The sequence below is a fragment of the Ictalurus furcatus genome, chromosome 15 (assembly GCF_023375685.1).
Source record: "Ictalurus furcatus strain D&B chromosome 15, Billie_1.0, whole genome shotgun sequence".
NCBI classification, from domain to species: domain Eukaryota; kingdom Metazoa; phylum Chordata; class Actinopteri; order Siluriformes; family Ictaluridae; genus Ictalurus; species Ictalurus furcatus.
Window position 1 is genome coordinate 19928814 of NC_071269.1, and position 23287 is coordinate 19952100.

At 38.3% G+C, this 23287-nt stretch overlaps 1 protein-coding gene across 1 annotated transcript in view; it reads right to left on the bottom strand.

The window, feature by feature from the left end:
- The window catches only part of pex14 (peroxisomal biogenesis factor 14), a 92054-nt gene that overhangs the window by 42699 nt on the left and 26068 nt on the right, over positions 1-23287 (bottom strand). The window contains exon 3 of the mRNA XM_053642544.1: positions 9050-9134. Within this exon, the coding sequence (XP_053498519.1) occupies positions 9050-9134 (85 nt within the window). The remainder of the gene's footprint in view (positions 1-9049; positions 9135-23287) is intronic.

Genomic DNA, 23287 nt, shown 5'->3' on the forward strand with positions numbered 1-23287 from the left:
CATCAGCTGCGCTGCCCGCTGCAGGAATCCAATTTGAATCCCACTCTAGCACGCGACGCTATTGTTTTATTTTATGTGAGCGCTGACATTTCTCCTCGCTAATACACAGCAAAATCGGAAAATATTTACATAAATATGACATTAAACTCTATTGGAAAATTAAGATGGACACATGCTGCTGTTTTGGGCATGTGATTGAGTTGGAGCCGGTAATGGAGGGGTTCTCGGGAGGTCAGCCAATTTTTTTCCCCTTATTTAATTTTTTTTATACACATGGTGCAGTGGAGGATATTGGAAAGGAAACACAAGTTTATACCCTTTATAAGTCTGCTACTGCACAAATCCCAAATAAAAACATAATCTAACAATAAAAAAAAAGAAGAAGTTTTTGCTCAAATAACAGCTATTAATTTCACCATATCATCAAATTAAATGGTGCACATCTTACTCCTAGGAACACATTGAGGGGGGAAAAAAAGAAAAAAGAAAAAGCATTTAGTTATAGGCGAGTGTGCAAGGAAATTTACGTACCATACATAATTAAGATGAATATCAAAGCGAGAACTTACTCCGTGATTAAATGGTATGGTATGTTTATAAATGGTGTGTTTAGAGCTTCTAACCATGACCTTGGTTTAACCCTAACCCTAATTAATGGGGATTAGCTATAAACAGACCAAATTAAAGGTCACCCTCATAGTTCTTATTTATGCTAGTGGATTTCAGGCACGGTTTAATATGAAATATGTCCATCATTTTTTAAAATCAAACCTCGCCTCTAAGTAAAAATGACAAAACCCGTCAAAAGAAAAAAGGGAAAAAGAAAAAAAAAAAAGGCAAGACTGTAGTAATAACATGAACGGGAGTTTGCCCGAACGGCTTCTGTGAACTCAGCGGGGCTCTGACAGGGGGGAAAAAGCAAATTTTGTACGAAATTTAATAAAGTGAAATTGGCTTAAGATTACTCAGCACTTTGCCTCCAGATTAGTCTCCCTCCCTCCCAGCCTTCAAATTGCACGAGTTGCTTTTAAAGTGATACGACATCGTGACATAATTACATTGTTCAAGGTGAGGCGCGCTAGAAATGGCTCTTTGCTGACACAAGGCCATTTTCCACAACATGCAAATTTACAGACGAGAACGGCAGCGCTATTCAAAGACATAACTCTCGGTGGAAACGTCCTTAACCAAAACAAATCAAGGTTAACACTGTTGATCTACACATCGAGACGCATAGTGGTTGCTTCGACATCATGACACGGGGATCAGGATGAATTATATTCGCAATCAAAAAGACAAAAAAAAAAAAAAACAGCTCTGTGTTCTAACGGTCATAATTCCTTTTTATATAAGTTTATTCATGTTATCCAGTTGACCTTGACCAGGGGTGTTCAACTAAAGTTTTTATGCAACAGTCCGGTAACATAAAATGTATTGCTTATAAACATCTGGAATAACAACTAACGACACTGAATGGCATGTTAAACATTTTAATACTTCACCATTAGTGATTAGAAGCAGTACTGAGTTAATAACACAATCTGGGAGTAGTGTCCACATTCAAAGATTTCCAAAAGTCTCTGGCAAATATGAAAAATTTCCATCGTTATTAACTCAACATCATGATGTGGCCGACTCTATCCACATATATAGATCTACAGAAGCCCAAGCACACCCAAGGGACACATTGCTCTGGGAATTTAATTCTATGGAGTCAAAATATGTCTAGCGGCACTAAATTGTTCAGAGTAGGGAAAAGCAAGATTTACGGTATTGATAATCCAACAACCCAATATCATGCTTTTTGACATGTAGTAACCCACGCTGAGAAGAACTGTGAGGAACTTATGTAAGAAAGTTTTCTCTATATTTGGATGTGATATGTCTCGTAGTATTTAAAAGACATACAGTATAACTACAGGGTGTCCCAAAACTTTCCATACATTTGGGAAAATTAACACTTTTTAAGCTAAAAGTCTTTTTTAAAAAAAAAACAAAAAAACAACTTCATAGTTTATATTATATTATATACTGTTCTTCAGAATGTCTTTGACAAAAGAAGAACGTATTGAAATCATTCTCATGGCTGGATCGGGAAGCTGTCACAAGGTTGCGATGGACTTTAAAAGGAAACATGCAAAGCACATCGTACAAACACACACACACACACACACACACACACGACACACACACACGACACTGTTGCCAAACTTATTAACAAATTCATAAAGACTTCTTGGACCAACCAAGAAGTGGACGTGTGGGGGAAGCTACCGCTTGGCTGTTTGAGTTAAAACACACACTAGAATTTCCTATTTTAGGAAAAGCGTGTACAGTAATTAATAAGAAAGTGGCGGATGTTAATGTCTCCGGTGTTCGGTGGCTACATCGTAACTACACCACCTTCAAGTGCCTGGTGGTTCCAGGTCGACCAACAGTGGATTTTACAGATACCGAAAACTAATATGGGCGGTACGTGCCTGTACATTTTTTAAAATGAAATAAATATATAAATATTAATATATTAGCTATTAATAAATATTAAAGTAAATAAAAGATGTACATCCAAACTGGAACAAAAAGTAACACAACTAACAAATATAGCGGCAAGCAGCAACGGCGGATTCCTCCTCAAGATTGCGGCCCATTTCCAAATTGACACGGTAGAGAAATGTATCCCACAGATACAACATTTCAACACATTTGGATCAATGGGAGATTTTAGGGTCCTTTTTGTAGTTTTCCCACAAATGATCATTGTACAAAAAAAATCCATAATGTGGACATTATGGGTTCTTGAGATTTTTTTGTTCCCCATGAGCAACAAGGCATGCATAACAACCTTCAGACAGTTTGTCCTGATGGAGTAAAAATGCCATCATTTTGAATGTGTCAACTTTGAGGCGTGTCCTGTATCGCCTCCTATACTCTGTTTAGACCCATGCCTTCTGAGAAGTGTAAGTCTCTAGTTTCAGTGTGGCACAGTAGAACAAAACTGACCAAAACTGACCGAGCTTCATGGTTCTGGAGAAGACGACTTACTGTTTCTGTTAGCATTAGCTGTGGCCAAATCAGCCAAGAATGTCTGCCTATTCGACAGACAGATCAGCCAACCCTTGCCAGAAAGCCATGGATGCGTGTGCGTGGCCCCAAGCTCGACTGCGTGTAAAGGGCCTGAGGAGTCATTGAGAATTTTGGAGCATGCGCAGACTGTGGAGGAAGGGAGACATCCACTGGCAGAGTGCACTAGCATTTAGCCGAGCATGCATATTTCAGATATTCACAATAAATCTACTTTACATCTTACATTCACAAATTTCTCAGATTTGTCACTCAACATTGTCAAGAGTGTCCACATGAACTGGTGATTGAATCGGAGTATCCGTTTTATGCCTAGCGGATGTGTAAAGCATTATTTTAGCGTTAGTGATAAATTATTATTCCTTTTAAGGTCATCGTTTTTGGAGATATGAGGTTGCCATCGCACATGGTAACATGCTGTAGTGTCCTCTTTGTGTGTGGCACAGATCAAATCCATAGGTTAATGTTCCATTGATTTATGGACACAAGAACTATGTACAACAGTTGTCAATTCAGCCAATATGTAAATAGTTCAACCAGTTTTTATTTGATTCCTTATTGCTTAACACCCTAGAGAAAAACATGTGTCCCACACATATGTACCACAGTTCAAGTCCATCGGACCTACGGTTCACGAGGGAAGATTTTCATAGTTTTGGACAAATTTTCAATGTACTGGAAAATCCATCATGGCGGACTTTATGGTTCCCAATGGCTTTTTTGTTCCCCATGAGAAATAAGGCATGTATAACAATTTTCAGACATTTTGGACTTATGGGACGGAGGGAAAATCACATAGATTTTGGGCGTGGCCTGTAGTGCCACCTATGGGCTCATGTGGGGCATTTTTGGTTTGGGAGTTAGTCGTGGCCTATAGTATCAATGCGCCAAATTTCAAAACTTTTTACCATTTAGATCTTGAATTATTAGGCACCTTAGGGAGATGAGATGAGAATAATAATAAGAAGGAGAAGGAGAATAGTAACAATATCGCCTCTAGCAGCCATTCTCTTACTGTATAATGACTGGACAATTCTCAGCCGCTCCCGCAATGGACGCAGCCGGGACTATCGGTGAAAACTATCCGTATGGATTCTCGCAGATATCCGATAGTTCCAGCAATGGGCAAAACCGATCAAGTGGTCGACCTCTACTGGTGGTTACCGCAAAACCCCTTATATACACGCACTCCAGTATGTACCATGACGGTACCTACCTATTAGTTAATTTATTTATTTTTTATCATTGTGGGATAAAAATCTTCAGTAGTATCTATAACAAATATTGTTATATGATGTGAAATATATACTTGTCTAGTGTTAGCCAAGTCAAACATACACTGATCAATTCTATTTCACATGAATGAACTTAAAACAATCTTCATTTACTTTGACAAAAAAGAAAAGTTCAAGCAGAGGGAAAAATGATTTAAGAGGAGGAATAATGGGAGAAATATTAACAACGTGAAATGGGGGAACGGGGCGGGGCTTCCAGGGAAGTGTCAGTTAAAAGCCGAGAGTTCAAAAAACCTATACAATCAGGTTGACGTCTATTCGCCATTTTTGTTGGAGAAAAAAAAAAAAAAAAAGACTCTCTCGGCGTATTTGCAAGCGCTAACTTAAAATACGTAAAAGGTTGGCAGGTCTGTTAATGTATTTCCATTATTAAGATCTAGTTCCGCTCTATAAACACAAAAATGACCCTGTCCATCTGACTACCTGAATAAAAAACTAAAACTGGATGTGGATTTGGAAATGGAAAGCATTAGAAAGAAATTAAGAAGCCATCGTTCAATATTAACTTCATGCAAGCAGCAAGAGTGAGCTATGAATTATAAATAAAGCTGACCTGCTGCTAAAGAGATGCACTGATGAGGGGAAATTCTAAAGGACACTAGGTAGTCATAATAGCTTCATGATGTGAGCAAGAACAGTCTGCAAACATAGATTTAGTCTTATGTTAACTCTTAAGCCTTCTGACACTGACCGGGTCAGAATCTCAGTGCTTTCTTGATTAATTAGTCCCTCACTCACACACACAATTTATGGGCTGAAATGATAAGAAAAATTATTTCAGGAAGATGCGCTAATCTATGGAGGAACAAGAAACAATCTGATCTCGGGGGGGGGGGAAGATTAGCGACTTGGGGATAAACATCTGTGTGGACAAAGAAAACATTTACAAGCTATAAGCGAAAGCCAGAAATATGGGAAATTCTCACCTATTCTTTTTTATTATTATTATTATTTTTATTAAATATCATTTAAACTTTAAACAGCTTTATTTTCCTCCTCGTTGCATTTTGAAGCTCAATTCTATTAAGTTTAATGACTAATTCTGAATTTCCAGGCACATCTCACGCTTGAATATAATTTACACCACAGAGCTGTTGAATTTTCTTCAGAAGAAAGAAAAAAAAAAAAAAAAAAATCACACGATATTAATTAATTAGGCAATATTGCACGAGCAAGAGTATGGTACTGAATACTGTATCAGTACGATTGTGATAGGCCGCGTGCAGTAGGGCGCGTCTCGCTCAGCTCCCTAGGTGGTGAATCAGTGTATCGTGTACGCGAGTTCGGGCACTGGTGGTAAGGACACAGGCTCACTACACATTAGGACACCGATGACTCGATTTCCGGCGACATGACTACGTACTCGCGTTGTAAAACATCACTACTGGCATTTATCAACAACGGGCAGGACCGATATCTTTCTGGCATTATATGTCATATAGACTTGTTAGCTTAATCACATGCGGTTCTGTCATAGTACTTCAAGCAGGATCGTAGGCGAGGGAGTGAATTTTTAAAACACATTAAACAAACCGTATATAGAACGTCAAATACAGTTACAAATCTCTAACGTAAGGAATCATTTGAGAGCCACAACAACGATAACAAGCTGCTTACATTTGTAGACGAAGTTGGCTGAGAGTTCTTCCACCATAAAATTTTTTTTTTTTTTTTTTTAAGGTGAGAGGCTTCTGAAAACATGACGTCATTTCCAGTAAGGGATAATAACATAATGAGCATCGATGCGCCCTGGTTTTTACGGTGCATTGTGGGATTTTTTCAGAGCGCGAACGTTCCGGTGCGCTGGAAGCCCTTAAAATGGCCGACTCCTTGATCAGTGCTCTGACTACTGAACCAAGGAGCTGACTGAGACGCACCCGTAGTATATTCATTATAACTGCATGACTGTTACTACGATAGTGCTTTTACACAACAGTTCTATGTATAAACAAAACATTTATATTGAGTAACTGACATTTCGGATACAGTACAGCCAAAAGTTTTGTTTATTTTTGCCATGCTAATGGAAACAGATCCCAAAGAAGCTACACTCACTGACAGCCCATCAGCTAGCTGGCAAGCTGCTTGTTGGGCAAACATTGATTTGTACATTCCAGTTAAAGGTGCAGCCGGTGAAATTGGCTTCACTTTGTCCTTTTTATTAACATATGAAAGCTTGCCAGATGGCAAGTCAAAAGTTATGTTCATGAAAAATGTATTGTTTACCATGTCCGCTGATGATGTCGCTAACGCTAATGTAGCAACGGTTTCAATCAGGCTGATGTTAGAACTGGAATTTGACGCGGCGAACACAGACAAGCGTGGTTATACAAACAGCACCCTGAATACAAGCACTCTTCGAACGCCGCTCGTCCAATCAGATCAGTGAACCAGAACTAACTGTTGTATAATTTAACAGCAGCTCCGACTGTAATTCTGACTGCAAAGAAAATCACACGTTTATATAAATGCACTCGTTCTAATACATATCGTTTCTGTAGTAAAAGCTAATACGCAAGTCAAAGACTAATAAGAAGCACATGAAGTCTTTCTAGCAGTACCCTGGCGTTCCATTCCACCGGCCGAATGGAAATAGACTCAATTTTTAATCAGTATAAACAAAGGAATTATTGTATTACCGCAAATCTGTTATAAATGTAGTCAGGACACTGTTGGGTTTCTGTGTGTAGAGTACCGTGACACTGTGTTTAGCTGCTGGTGAGCAGGGCGATGGGAAAGGGGAGGGGTTCGAGCCCCCTGCTGGGCAAACGAGTCATACCTCTCCACAATAACATTGGTGCAGAGATAAAACGGACAGCACAACTAAAGCTTTGCTTATTGTAAAACACCGTATACAACCGCGAGAATAAATTCTAACATTTAAACCTAATAGGGATTATTAAATCCCTGAGTGTCTACTTTCATATTAACCACCACTGCAGTGTGAGTGTGACATCACAAATTTATTCAATGCTGAACACGGGCACCCCCAAAACAGGTGGGAATCATATTCTGGTTAAAAAGAGTTCAAAATGTGTCGTTATTTAGCAAAGAAAAAGATATAATGGTTGATTATGGTGAGGCTTTCTAAAAGGAGATGTTTATCATTTTGTCAGGAGTCTCCCGTGCTAAAGTTTTTCGCCACAGCGTCTTCAGTATGTAAGGAATTGACACTTTCTGATTTCTCTGAAATATGATTTTTGTTGTTGCTTTACCTTCCACAGAGAAGAGAAGAAGTACACTTGAGAGGGAATGACTGTTTATAGCAGCTTTAATGTAAGTGATAGTAGGAACTAACTTGTCTTGTGGGTGTTCCACAGCATTAAATGTGACCATGGATGGATAAAAATGAAGATATGTCAATCTTTAATTAATAAATATTGCTAGCGTTGACAAATATCTGTGATGATATAGAGAGGAAAAAAAACACTTCCACTTTGTATTATGCCGCATCTCATGATTGTTATTTTCCTATTATAGAACAGTCCATCATGTGTCATATCTTATGTATAATACGCAATTGCGTCATATAGTTATGTATAACATATACGATCGTGTGAAAAAATAAGTACACCCCATGGAAATTGTTGGATTTACTTTTGACATATTTGGACAAGCAAACATCATCTTTGAAATAGTACCTGTTAATAAAGTTGATATACTTGAATAAAACCACAACATTAACTTTTTCGATCATTTATTCAAAAGAAATATCAATAGATGTGACATTCTTCTGTGGAAAAAGTAAGTACACCCTTGCCCTAGAAGCTAGTATTGCCCCCTTTAGCAGAAATTACTTCTTGTAGGCGTTTTGCATAATTGTCCGCCAGTCTCTGACATCGGCTTGCTGGAATTTATGACCGCTCTCACATTATCTTCAAGCACTCTTTGACATGATGCAGAATTCCTAAATGAATCAATGAATGCAAGTATCACTCTGAATAATCGGTTATCCGTATTGGCTGAGAAATTTAGTATTGGTGCATCTCTAATATTAATTAATATTATTAATATTTCCTATAAAGGAAATGAAAGTAAAAAGTCACTTTTCATCGCATAATCCACGATCTCTAAAGCCCGGAAGCCTTTTTTTTTTTTTTTTTAAATCGTTCTTAAAACGTGTCAAAGCACAATTAGTGTCATGTCTCCTGTTTTAATTCCGAGCACAGATTAATGAATCATGGTTTGATGCATTGTGTGGCATACATCACATGCGCATATTGATAAACAGCCCTGAGTTTAGAGCGAATGCAAATTTGTGCTCACACCACACTAATCGCAGGTCGATAAAATTGTTCCAATGGATTCCAGGCCTTTAATATTTATGATAACAGCTAAATTAAGTAAAAGCCTTAAAATGCTGGGAGGGAGCATAATTGACAATTGCACTGAAAGTACAGGAGAGTTTGTCAATATTCATTTTCTGCATCCCAAAGAAGCGTCACAACTAGTAAGTCATTTATCCACCTCACAGCCAGGGCTAAGCTCTATGAACAGCAAAAAGGGAAAAAATAAATAATAAATATCGACCCCTACTTGAACCATCAGGGCCTGCAGCCACAGGGCCGACCTTTCACCCTGCCCCCCCCCGCTTCAAAAGCAAGTGCCCTCACATGATTAGCATTTTTATCCCAGTGTCTGTGGTTCATTATTGCACTGTGTTAAAAACTCACCTTTTTTCTTTAGGAAAGCTTTTCTGGTAGCCAATGGACTCTGGCGAACTTTGGGGTTCTGCAAGAACTTCACCGCTGTAGCAATCTGCGAAAAAGAAAAGAAAAGAAAAGAAAAGAAAGAAAAAAATATCATAAGTGTCAAGTAACCTGCAGTAGTCTTCAGCAAATGGCATGCTCAAAAGCTCATTACAAATAAGAGGTGGAATAATTCTTCCATGGGCAATTACTGTGCACGTCTCCTGCGCCGCGGTATATCATCAGCCAAGAGCAGGAACCTTAGAGAAACTCGCCTGCACAGTAAGTATATGGAGGCTAGACCACCAAACCACTTTAGAGATAAATCTAGGAAACGAGTGAATCAGCAGTTATAAAATTATCCCATCAAGGTTTGCTGAATAAATGGGGTATGGACTTTAATTTGCCATTATCCTCTTTAAGACAAACTCCAAGCCTTAAGTGAGCAGGGACTGAAAATCTATACTTAATGCTGAAGTGCTCATCTGTATCTAATAACTGCTGAATACCTGCCTGAAAACTTCAGCGATTCTTTAAGAAGAAAATGCATTATGATTAAATAACTGAGGCTGCATGTTGTAATGACCATGTGTTAATGCACTAGAAAATTAAATATCAGGACATATGTAGTTGTAAGTGCAGTGGGGTGTTGATCGATTCCATCCTGTTTTCCTTCGAGATGCCCCTTAATTTGCCACTTTAGCATGCTTTCTGCAAGAATTAAAAAAAACCGCCTCCTTCCTTAAACGCCATTACGACACGAATTTGAAGTGGGGGGTTGGGAGAGCCTCCGGAGTGCAGCTTTTAAAGAACAGATAAACATGAAATAACATCTGGAGGTAGGTGGAAGCGCACACTCAAGCTCAGAGCCGAGCGCTCTCGTTATCGCACCTGTGGTCCCCGTGATTCAATTGTAAAAGTCATCCCTCTAATAGGTTGAAAGGTTTTGATTACTCTTCTTTTTCTTTAAGCGGGCAAAAGATAAAAAGTGATTGAGCACACTGCCTGTGGTAATTCATTTTAGGTAATGCATTGCATATACTAAAGACCTGTTTCAATCCAAAAGAATTGCATTTTGAAAATAGGGCCGAGGACGACGTAGGACGGGGCGAGGCGAGGCGAGGCGGCCATGATCATAACTCTTCAAAAACAAATAAAAGACACAGCGAGGCGGGGACGCGGGTTCCCTATCGAAACCCGTAATATTGATTTCAGCTTTAATTTACACTACAGACTCTCACCTTGTTTCTTTTTTCTGATCGCCAAGCAAATTATTAAACAAGTTACACCTAATCAATTAAACATTATTTCTATAGCACTTTAAACGAAAAACACTGCCACAAGGTCTAATATCGGGCATAATTATTTCTATTTCCTGAACTGTAAATACTTCCATATCTATTTGAAACATAATCAACGAAGCACAATATTATCGCTTTCAGTTACGCTAAAATCTGCCAAAAGTGCCATCTTTATTTTTTTTTATATAGACGAGCAAATAGACATGTGAACCTGGAATGATCTGCGCAGGTGTTTTAAACTCTCTAATATTAACCGACACTTTCAGGAAGTCCCGCCCCCTTCCTATATCTCATGCGCTCTCGCTTACTGTCATGGTAAATGGAGGAAATTTTACGTCTATTAATGTGAAACTAAATCTATCCCTGTATGTTCGACTTCGCTAACATCAGAGAAGGAGAAGTATATATCATATACACCGTTTAACCATAACATTAAAACCGGCTGCCGCCAAAACAGCTCCGATTCGTCGAGGCATGGACTCCACAAGACGTCTGAAGATGTGCTGTGGTATCTGGCACCGAGACGTTAGCAGCAGATCCTTTAAATCCTGTAAGTTGCGAGTTGGGGTCTCTACGGATCAGACTCGTTTGTCCGATGTCGGATGGGGAGTTTGGAGGCCTCTGGGTTACTGATCAGAAGGTAAGGAGTTCAAGCACTAGCACTGCCAAGCTACCACTGGTGGGCCCTTGGGCAAGGCCCTTAACCCTCAGTTGTATAAATGAGATAAATGTAAGTCGCTCTGGATAAGGGCGTCTGCCAAATGCCATAAATGTAATGTAAATGTAACACCTTGAACTCTGTCATGTTCCTTTCCTGAACAATTTTTGCAGTGTGGCAGGTTGCATTATCCTGCTGAAAGAGGCCACTACCATTAGGATTTCCTCTGACCCATGACATGGAGATCCTCTGACCCAGTCGTCCACCCATCACAATTTGGCCCTTATCAAACTCACTCGGATCTTTACGCTTGCCCATTTTTCCTGCTTCCACCACATCAATTTTGAGAACTGGCCGTTCACTTGCTGCCTAATAAATATATCCCACCCCTTGACAGGTGCCACTGTAATGAGATAATCAGTGTTATTCACTTCACCCGTCAGTGGTTTTAAACGTATGGCTGATCGGTGTATATCGGTTTACTATATTTATTATCGATGTCATGGTCAGCTCTTTTGAGCCCTAAAATACTAAACAGGCCAACAATGAGGTGTCAAATCTAACACTTTACAAACAATTACATTACTTTTACGGAGTTTTCGGGGCTACACAAAGATGCGTGAACATTCCCATTTCTCTGGATGAGGTGTAAATGTGTACGGCTGTGGCTCAGGTGGTAGAGCGGGTTGACCACTAATCGTAGTATTGGCGGTTCGATTCCCGGCCCACGTGACTCCACGTGGCGAAGTGTCCTTGAGCAAGACACCGGACCCCAAGTTGCTCGCGATGGCAAGCTAGCGCCTTGCATAGCAGCTCGGCTACCGTTGGTGTGTGAGTGAGTGTGTGTGTGAATAGGTGAATAAGAACCACTGTAAACCGTTTTGGAACCACTAAGGTTAAAAAAAAAAAAAAAAGTTCTATTTACCATTTAAGCATGTTAAATGCGGTCACCTGAAACCTGACAGCGGCGTACAGAATGTATGTGATAAAAACCCCAACACAGGCTTGAGCAGAACCGTTGCAGTAAAAAACACAAAAAGAGAGAGCTTGCATTCAAAAGATCAACTTCAAAGAGGTTTCAGATGTGAAATGTAGAATGATTCAAAAAGAGAAACCTCACAAAGGAGAGGAGAGAGAGAGTGTGTGTGTGTGTGTGTGTGTGTGTGTGTGTATGTGTGCTGTATGCGTGCGTGCACAAATGTGTAGCTGTTGGCCCTGGATTAAACGACAATTCTAATATTTGTGTGGTGGTCTGGGAAAACCCTTCATATGTCACTGGGGCTGAATTCTGGAATATATATATATATTTTTAGGCCAATAATTCACTTTGACATTTTCTAATTTTTTTAACAACGACTTTGAAATGTTTTTATTTAGGCTACTAAGCCTTCTAACCTTGCCTTGGGGTCTGCCTGTAGAGATCCTGCTGTATACTAAGACAAGCGTAGTGATAACTGCAGTCAAGATCTCGGAACCCTCGCTAGCTAAGTGAGCTTTTCACCTCTCGCAGCGCGCTTCATGCTGCTGTAAAGCAACACGCCGAAACAAAACGGATGTAAGCCTGATTGCTTCAGTTTGTAGTAAGATTCCAGCTGTCAAAATGTCTGCGGTGCTCCTGTTTCAGTCACGTCATCATGAAAACAGAGAAAAGCACTCACACACTCAGCAGACCTTTAAACTTTAAAATGCTTCAATGACCTAATAAAACATTAATAACAAGAAATTTAGTCAACAGAACAAAAGTGACTGAATGAATCAGCGATTTTTTCCTCTCCGGTTTGAACATGAGCAGAGATCAGTCGAGTGACGGCGACGATGAAGTAGATTCGATTACGAACGTGGAATTGGAACGGAATCATTAAACGCGGTTTTGATTTTTTTCACTTTTGGGGGATTTTAAAAATAATGTTAGAACTTTACTTATGACTGAGAGATGTGCAAAAAAATGTATTGCAATTCAGGAAAGTTTGTAGCGTAAAGGGTTTTCCCAGGCCGCCATACATATAATAAAAACTAGAGATGGCATCGAGCCGATACTCTGTAACAGTATCAAGCTGACACCGGAACAAAATGGTGGATCGGATATTGGATCCTGTAACAAATGACAAAGATCGGAATTGGATTTGGAAAAAAAAAAAATGTATTTCTGGAACTGGAAATGTTTACATATAAAGAGATTTGATTGGTTTGTCTTTTTATTTGAGGACTGATTTTATGATATTTATCCTTTTAAGTGATTTTTGTGTGAAAATGAAGTGCTTCAGCTTTAAAAAGTAAAAATAAAAAAAAACAACAACAAAAAAAAACATTTAAAAAGGTTAGTAGTTTTTAGAGAAAACAATATCGGACGAGTTATCGGTATATCGGTATTGTCTGATACGCAAGGTTTCAGTATCAGTATCAGAAAAGAAAAAGTCTTATCATGAGATCTCTAACAAAAACAAAAAAAAAATTCCATGAACCTGTACATGAATGTATACATGTGCACTCACGGAGCACTTTATTAGGAACACTATACTTATACTGGGTACGGCCGGCCTTTGCTCTGAAAAAATTCTTCATGACATGAATTCCACAATATGTTGGAAACATTCCTTTGAGGTTCTGGTCCATGTTGACATGATTGCATCTCGCAACTCCTGCAGATCTTTCGGGTGCACTTTCATGCTGCGAATCTCCCGTTCTACCACATCCCAAAGGTGATCTACTGGATTCAGATCCGGTGACTGGGAGGGCCATTGAAGAACACCGAACTCATCGTCCTGTTCGTGAAACCAGTTTGAGACGACTTTTGCTTTGTGACACGATGCGTTATCGTGCTGGAAATAGCCATTCGAAGATGGGAAAATTGTGGCCATGAAGGAAGAAAACTCAGCAACAAGACTCAAATAGTCTGTGGCATTCAAGCGGTGATTGATTGGTATTAATGGGCCCAAAATGTGCCAAGAATACATCACAACACCATTACACTATCTCCACCAGCCTGGACTGTTGACACAAGGCAGGCTGGGTTCTGTTGGTGCCAAATGACCCTAACATCGGTGTGCCTCAGGAGAAACCAAGATTTATCAGACCAGGCTTTGTTTTTTCCAGTCTTCAACTGTCCAGTCTTGGGGATCCTGTGCCCAACGCTGCCTCAGCTTTCTGCTCTTAGCTGACAGAACTAGAACCCGACGTGGTCTTCTGCTGTTGCAGCTCATCCACCTCAAGGTGTGCATTCCGAGATACTTTTCTGCTCAATACAACTGTACAGAGTGATTATCTGAGTTACTGTAGCCTTCTGTCAGTCTTTCTGTGTGGCTGTGGCTCAGGTAGTAGAGCGGGTTGTCCACTAATCCTAGGGTTGGAGGTTTGATTCCCGGCCCGCGTGACTCCACATACCGAAGTGTCCTTGGGCAAGACACTGAACCCCAAGTTGCTCCCGATGGCAAGTTAGCGCCTTGCATGGCAGCTCTGCTACCATTGGTGTGTGAGTGTGTGTGTGAATGGGTGAATGACACACAGTGTAAAGCGCTTTGTAGAACCGCTAAGGTAAATGCAGACCATTCACCATTTGTTTTTTTCTTTAATGCACCATTCTGAATAAACTCTAGAGACTGCTGTGTGAAAATCCCAGGAGATCAGCAGTTATAAATACTCAAACCAGCCCATCTAGCACCACCAATCATGCCATGGTCAAAATCACAGAGATCACATAGATCACAGAGAGCCCCCCCCCCCCTCCCCACCCCCCTTCTGATGGTTGATGTGAACATGACCCAAAGCAGGCTGGCCCGTCTCTGCATGATTTTATGCATTACTCTTCTGCCACATGACTGCCTGGTTAGATAATTGCATGAATGAGTAGGTGTACAGTTTTTCCTTATAAAGTACTCATAGAGTGTATATTCTCTCAGTATGTTCTTTACAGTTTAATACACTTGTATAGTTGTATTTGAACATTCTTCTGCTGTCATATTGTCTACTGTCTCTCGCTCAGGTGCTATAACACTAGAACATCCCACCTGGGATGAATAAAGTGCCTTATCTCATTATATCTTAACTCCAAAAACGTGTTCCGGATCATTTTTTTTTCTTTTTTTTTAATCTCACAATTACAAAACGGCACTTCCTTCGATTGCTCGTGGGTCAGCGGAAAGGATACGAGGTCTACGCCTGCTTTTACAGCTTTCCGCTGATGGACGCAGCCTGACATTCTTGCAAACACTTGCCTAAGAGATGAACCTCAAAGTGGGATTACAAATAAGGCAGATGTCCATTTATTTTCCCCGAGTGTTGCGCATGATCTACAGGGAGAAGAAAAGTGCTTTTCTTTGCAGATGACATAGCTGCTTTATGCAAGTTCCACTCAGACATCTCAATCAATTATAACCACATTGCGCAGATTTTAGTCTTGTCTAGTTATTGACGTATAGATCACCCTCGCTGTAGTGTAAGGTAGTAGCGCACAATTGTGCTTTTAAGCGTGAGAGCTACATCACTCTAAGTCAGTACAAGGCACATTTGCTTTGGCAGGCCAAATATTAACCTAAATTAAAAAGGTGGCTGCATGTTGCTTTGCTGAATACCAGTAAATACTCTTTGTTAATAACCATTATTTTCTAGTGTTTCTTGTAAGGCTAAAATTGCTAATGCACTGAAAGTGCTCTGTGTTCTAACCAATAATCTTTACAAATGAGATAAATGATCAAGTGTCAGGGCGCAACTTAAAAAGTGGCGAAAACTCAATCACAGAGGCCGAGCAGCATTTAAGCGGCATGCCTGGAGACAGCGCTGCCACGGTGAGCCTGATGACTGGAGCAAGTCTCACAAATCATACAGCAATCTTATTGAGTTTGGATTGGACAAGGCTTTAATAGAGCACTTTCCCCCCCCCCCCACACTTCCCTTAAATTTGGAGGAAGAAGCGCTATCCCTCATCCTAATGACATCTGACCTGCGGTGCGCTCTGTGTTTCTTTTACACGTCTGTTCTGACGCTTTTACATCAAATGAACTTATTTATCGACAGTGTACACTACACTACGTCGTATTGGGGTTTGAGATGTGACCTCATATCAGAGGACTGAGTGAGCTTTTCACACATAGTAGAGTGGAGAATATGAAGAGTACTGAATGCTTAATATACAGTGCCCTCCACTAATATTGGCACCTTTGGTAAATATGAGCAAAGAAGGCTGTGAAAAATTGTCTTTATTGTTTAACCTTTTGATCAAAAAAATTCACAGAAATACTCTGCTGTCATGGAGATCAAACAATTGCAAACACAACACAGGTTTATTAAAAATATATATATATATCTTTGTTAAATATTTTTAAACAAAAGATCAAAAGGTTAAGCAATAAAGACAATTTTTCACAGCCTTCTTTGTCTTTGCTCATATTTACCAAGGGTGCCAATATTAGTAGAGGGCAATGCAATGTTTTATAATGTAGAGCTCAAACAAACATTTGGTGTCGGGGATATGAGTTTTGATTCATAGTTGCCCTGCGAATACAGTAACCAGAGAAGGAAAAAAAATAACTATTTCTTATTAACTTTAAGAAAACAAAAGCCTTCATTTTATTTGTATGTTAAAACATAATGCACTTCACGGTCATGTGATGCACCTTGACGCAATAACTGTAGCACACGTTTACGAAGTCCCGAACTCTGGTTACTGAGCGTCCACGGACGTAAGACCGTCTTTTTGACCACATCTACTACCTAAATTTTTGCAGAATTTTTTATTTTTTTTTTTGGTTAAGGTCACAAACATGTCATGCTCCAGAATTTGTACTAATGCACTAACTAGCTAACCCCACATTATTATATTACATTATTATAAACAAATATTTTGGCTAGACAGCAACACAGTAGCTTTTACCTTCTCAGTGGACTCGCTAATAAATATAAGATTCATCCACACCGAAAGAAACATGTCATTTATATTAAAACTCCTACTAATTGTGGGTTGTTTTATGAATTTTATGAATTTTCATTTTTGTACCAATATCTTTCACCAATATTCATCTTCATTGTGATTTTGTTTTGCTGTAAGTGTTTAATCTTTTTTCAATTTTTAAACTATATCTATCTATCTATCTATTTTATATATCTTCTATGCTTAGGTGTCACTGATTATTTTATTCTTTTTCTTGTTTTCATCCTTTAACGTAAAACCTTTTTGACAAAAAATAAAAATAAATAAACAAAAGGTTTTTATTATTATTTTTAGAATTATTATAAATCAAATCCAGTGTCATACAAAGTGTTATATAACTAATGTTCTACACAGTACTGTGCAAAAGCCTTAGGCAAATGTAAAAACATGCTTTATTGCAAGGACACAATCAAAAATAATGAATATAAACATTTCTACATAGAAATTATACTACAGAGAGAAGTAATAACTAAACAAAGTCAATATTTGTTGCGACAACCCTTTGCTTTGTAAAAATGCATCAGTAGTCTCAGGTACACTTAGTGTAGTTTTATAAAGAAATCAGCTGGTAAGTTTTCCAGAGCATCTGGGAGAATCTCACACAATTCTTCTGGAAACTTTGACTGGAGCAGTTTGACTCGCACATGCTTCTGTTTTTCGGTCCGACAGCCTATATTATGTCTTTTGTCTAAAAAGTGGTGTATCATGCAACCATGCTCCTTTCTTTACTGACATACTAACATTTTTCTGTAACATAACATTTTCTATTGGAAAGGCAACGTTTTACAATCTAAAAATATACATATTTTTACTGACTCAATAATGCATAAGTCGTAAAATAAACCAATATGTGTGTTAAAAAATTGAAGGTGCCTAAGAATATTTGCACAGTGCTGTGTGTATTTAAATTATAAGGAGTTTGTACAACACAATGATTGAGAACATCTAAGAGCACTTAAATCAAGCAGAAAGTTAAATAAGAAAAAAAAAATTTAATTCACTAATTCAAAATGTGGAGTCACTGGTCCAAGTGAGCTGAAAACAAAACAATAAAAACTAGAGTGCTCTTTAGAAGATAAAATACTGCCAGCTTTTATGAGCTACTTTTGACCTGCATTTGACATTTAAAAAAAAAAGAAAAAAAGCCTGAAAACTCTCAAGTGAAACTGAGTAAATACATAAAACTTATTAAGTCTGTGTGTAAATAAGTTTTATATATATATATATATATATATATATATATATATATATATATATATTATATATATATATATATATATATAAAATTCCCTGCCTAGATTTCTTAATACTTAACGTTAAGTTAAAGCATCGCACTGTAACACACTGTGTATTCATTCAGTGTGTAACTGAAACATGTAAGCCTGATGAAGTTGCTATGATTTCATTTCATAACTTCCTCCCTTTGGTGAGAGTGTTTGAAGTTTAACTGTAAAGTAACTTCCAAATTTTTAAAAGGGCCGTTTTGTTTAGAAATGCTGCCATCTAACTACCGCATATGAAAAGGTACACTTCCTGTTAAAGAGCTCTTTTGGAGCAACCGGAGCTGAACAGAGAAGGCTACTGAAGTTTAAAAAAAAAAATAAAAAATACAACACAGAATGCACAGAACAAAGAAAATGACAAAAGATAAAGTAAAGCTGTAAGAAGAAAAAAGTATACAAATATAGAATTAAAAATGATTTTATATATATAATATACACACACACACACACACACACACACACACACACACACACACACACACACACACACATATATTACCGGTCAAAAGTTTGGAGATGCGTGACTGAAATGTTTCTCATGATCTTAAAAACATTTTGATCTGAAGGTGTATGACTAAATGTTTGAAATCGGTGTCGTAGACAAAAATATAATTGTGCCAACATATTCATTTTTTTCATTAGAAAACTAACATTTTATTTACAAAAAAATTATTATTATTTTTTTTTTAAACAGATGACTTTCAGCAAAATATTCCGAAAAGCAGCCGATAAGTGTCCAGCATAGGTGGGAACTCCTTTAATACTGTTTAAAAAGCATCTCAGGGATTTCCTCAAGAAATCGGTTGAGAAACTGCCAAGAATACATTTCTGGAAATTCTAGGCAGAAAGGGCGTCTACTTTGAAGATGCTAAAATACTAAATTATTTTGATTTATTTTGGATTTTTTATCACAACATAATTCCCATAGTTCCACTTGTGTTACTCCAGAGTTTTGATGACTTTATTATTATTCTAAAATGTGTGTGTGTGTGTGTGTGTGTATATATATATATATATATATATATATATATATATATATATATATATATATATATATATATATATATATACACACACACACACACACACACACACACACACACACACATACATAAACACACACGTATACATTCATTACATATATATATATATAATAAATACTCTTTCACTATAACTATTTCAATGTAAAGTAATAAAAATAAGAAACTTGATACGAGAAGGCAGTCTTAGGTAAGAGATGTAAGCGAGATGTAAGCTAAGGTCAGCGATTACGTCTGGTTCGTAGAGGACACCAGAGCTGACGGTAGATGGGGGGGTCATGAGCAGAGCTAAAAGGAAACGATAAGGGAAGCTAAAAGGAAATCATTATAAGCTCTTGCTATCCAGACTCGGTGTGAATCAATTCATTCCAAATTGCCCTGTACATTTGTGCAGAAGCAGCCTTGATATAATAAAAGGCTAATAGAGACAGGTACAATTGTGTTAGCCAGGTCTCAAATTCCTCCAAAACAAAGGTTAAAGGAGAGACAGAAAGGGAGGGGGTGGGGAAGGGAAGGGAGGATAGCTGACTTTCAATATTAATTAACTGGACGACTCGGTAACAGAGACGCTGTCTAGCAAGCTTTCAGTGCAGCGAGCGCTTGTTTCCAAAACGCTGCACGCAAAAAATAATTTTTAAAAAAAATAATAATAAATAAATAAATAACCACAGATCAGGTGTTTTGATTCAATTATCCTTTACTTCCATCTGCTAACCGGCTGATCCACTAAATGGTGGTTTTAATCATTTAAAAGAACATGGCTAAACATACTTCTAATTATGACGTCTTTTCCCATTAAACTGACCTTTAGCGGGCGCACAGACCCTCCTGGGAAACGGTGAAGAGAAATGACACCTGACAGAGTGTGTGTGTGTGTGATTAATCTATCTATCTATCTATCTATCTATCTATCTATCTATCTATCTATCTATCTATATATATATATATATATATATATATATATATATATATATATAGAGAGAGAGAGAGAGAGAGAGACAGAGAGACAGAGAGATGGATATATATGTATATAGATATATATATTTATATTCAATTCAATTTGATTTGTGTAGCGCTTTTTACAATGGACATTGTCTCAAAGCAGCTTTACAGACACATATAAACACAGGATACAGATTTTAAGTGTGTGAATTTATCTCTGTTGAGCCAGCCTGTGGTGACGGTGGTGAGGAAAAACTCTCTTAGATGATATGAGGAAGAAACCTTGAGAGGAACCAGACTCAGAAGGGAACCCGTCCTCATCTGGGTAACAACGGATAGTGTGAAAGTGAAAAAGTTCATTATGGTTTTTACACATACATACATATATATTCACACACATATACATACACACACACGCACACATACATACACATACTGTATATAAATGGGAGGGCTAGCAAAAAACAGAGTACACCAACGCACTTCATAGTTGCTGATTTATTCCTCTTATACCACAGAGATTTGCCAATGAGTAATGTTTTATATGAATGTCACATCATACTTTTTTATCCATTTACAAGATAAGAGATAAGATAAGATATAACTTTATTAAATCCCCCGTAGGGGAAATTTAGGTCAACATAGTCACTATATATAGTCACTTCTATTCAGTCACTCCCACTTTTATACAGGACTTCGCGGAGTTTTTTCGTAATTGTTGTGGTCAAAAATGCTTGATTCTGCTGCAGCATTTTTCAAAAGTTGCCATTTGCTAGTTGTTATTTTGCGGAAAACTACTTCAATTGGCCAAACTGCAGTTGCACGAAATAATTTTGCAGGGCCTTTTCGCAGTGACGTTTGTTACTAAATGAGACCTTTTAGCTGTACTCAGGTTCGACGCACATGAATCGAAGAGGGTTCTGACTGAACGCGTGCTGCGATATCGTCACATGACGCGTCTTGGCCCAAACCTGCAGTAATGTTGAAAAATTGCAAGCTCCACCGAATATTTTGCGTGATTTTGCGTTTCTCCTGAATCAAGTCCAAATCCTGGAGGGACTGTTTAATGTTTTAAAAACTCCACAAAACATTCTAGCAGCTATACTATAAACCCCTTCCTTCAACAGCCTGCTTCTTACTCTCGTTTCAAGTTAATAAAACAAACAAACAAAAAAAGCATAGCTTGTCATATTACTGAAGGAAAGCCCTGAAGACGTTTCCGTCGTGTCAGAAAACCTACGCTGTTACACTGTAAAGTGCTGACGCTGGAGACTCTTTCCAATAATGCTAAATAAAAGAAACGATCTCCTCACAGAAAACTTTTACACAAATAAAAATAAATCAAGTCGGTTTACAAGTCGTTACTGTAAAAAAAAAAAAAAACGTATTAGAACGTGCGCATTAATAGAAAAATATTAAAATGTCCGAACTGTGCTGTTACAGAAAACAAATCAACACTAACTGGCCAATCAGAATGCAGAATTGGACAGTGCTGGGGATAAATTCTACTTTAAGCACTGTTCGAAAGATTCATCATGAAATGACTCGTCACGTGAGTCATTTAACAAACCAGCTGACACGTCACTAAGCTTCACCGTTTCTTCTGCCTTGTCACGGCCGTGATGTATTGTTGGGGTTTTCCTTATTTTGCTACTTTCTGACGCCGACCTCAAAGCCTGCCGCGCTCCTCTTTCCTCTCTTCTACACGTTTAGAAGGTCACATTCAGGCTGTATGCCAGAAAAAAACAAAAAAAAAAAAAAAAAACCTCCAGCTCTGATGATGACGTAGGCTGCAGGTTTTTTTTTTCCGTTTTACTGGATGCGTATCGAGCTCTGTCAGCTTCAGCAGATGAGAATGTGGATATTCGCGCTGGTGGCCCTTTTTTATTGAATGCTTTGAACTTCTGCTATTCTGACTTCTAAAGGTCAGAATGAACATGTCTGTGAACGCGGAGTGGAAAACTTCATTGATGTTCGCTCAGCACACAGACGGGCTACAAAATGTGACATGAAGCGTACATTATGCAATTTAACTCTGTATGTGTATACGTGCATGTGTGTGAACATGTATTCAGGCCTTTCGTGAGGACCCAAAAGAACCAAATGTTCTCACAATCACCTGTTATTTACATTTTAAAAATCTTGTTGTTGTTTTTTTTTTTTTACATCTACTGTAAGAGAGAAAATATTCCTGAGACTAAGGTTAGATTTTGGTGCAGGCATGGCATTACCTAGCTATAGTAATATTTCTCAGTGGAACATCCTTACAAAAAAAAAAGAATGTGTGTGTGTGTGTGAGAGAGAGAGAGAGAGAGAGATTCATGTCTGAGCCATATAAGTCATATCTGAGGCCTCATCTGCTGTGACACACACACACACACACACACACACACACACACACACGTACAACACCACCTCAGTACCCAGTCCTCCTGAGGTTAGAGTTAGGGTTAGATTTAGGATTGTCCTATAGCATTAATTAGAAAGATAGAAAGATAGAAGGAGAAAGTTAGAGAGAGGAATACAGTACAAGGAGAAATACAGAAAGAGATAGAGGAGAGAGAGAGAGAAAGAGAGAGCTAGAAAGAGAGAGAAAGAGAGAAGTAGATAAAAAGAGAGAGAGAGAGAGAAGTAAAGAACGAGAAAAAGAACTAGAGAGAGAGACGTAAAGAACGAGAAAAAGAACTAGAGAGAGACGTAAAGAACGAGAAAAAGAACTAGAGAGAGAGACGTAAAGAACGAGAAAAAGAACTAGAGAGAGACGTAAAGAACGAGAAAAAGAACTAGAGAGAGAGAACTAAACTCTTCACTGTGTCATATCTCTTTATTCATCTGGTTGAACAAAGAAAGTTATATCTGAGGCTTCATCTGCTGCAACACACACACACACACACACACAAATTCTGCCTTAACAAAAATGCAATACTTCCTATCACAGATGTGCAATATGGCCCCTATTACCTTTACCTTACTACAGCAAATCAGCAGTGAATTCATCTTAATTCTTCTGCTAAATCACTCTCTGGTATCCAGGCTCTCCCTCAGTCACTCAGGACTGTTTTAATAAGGGAGCACT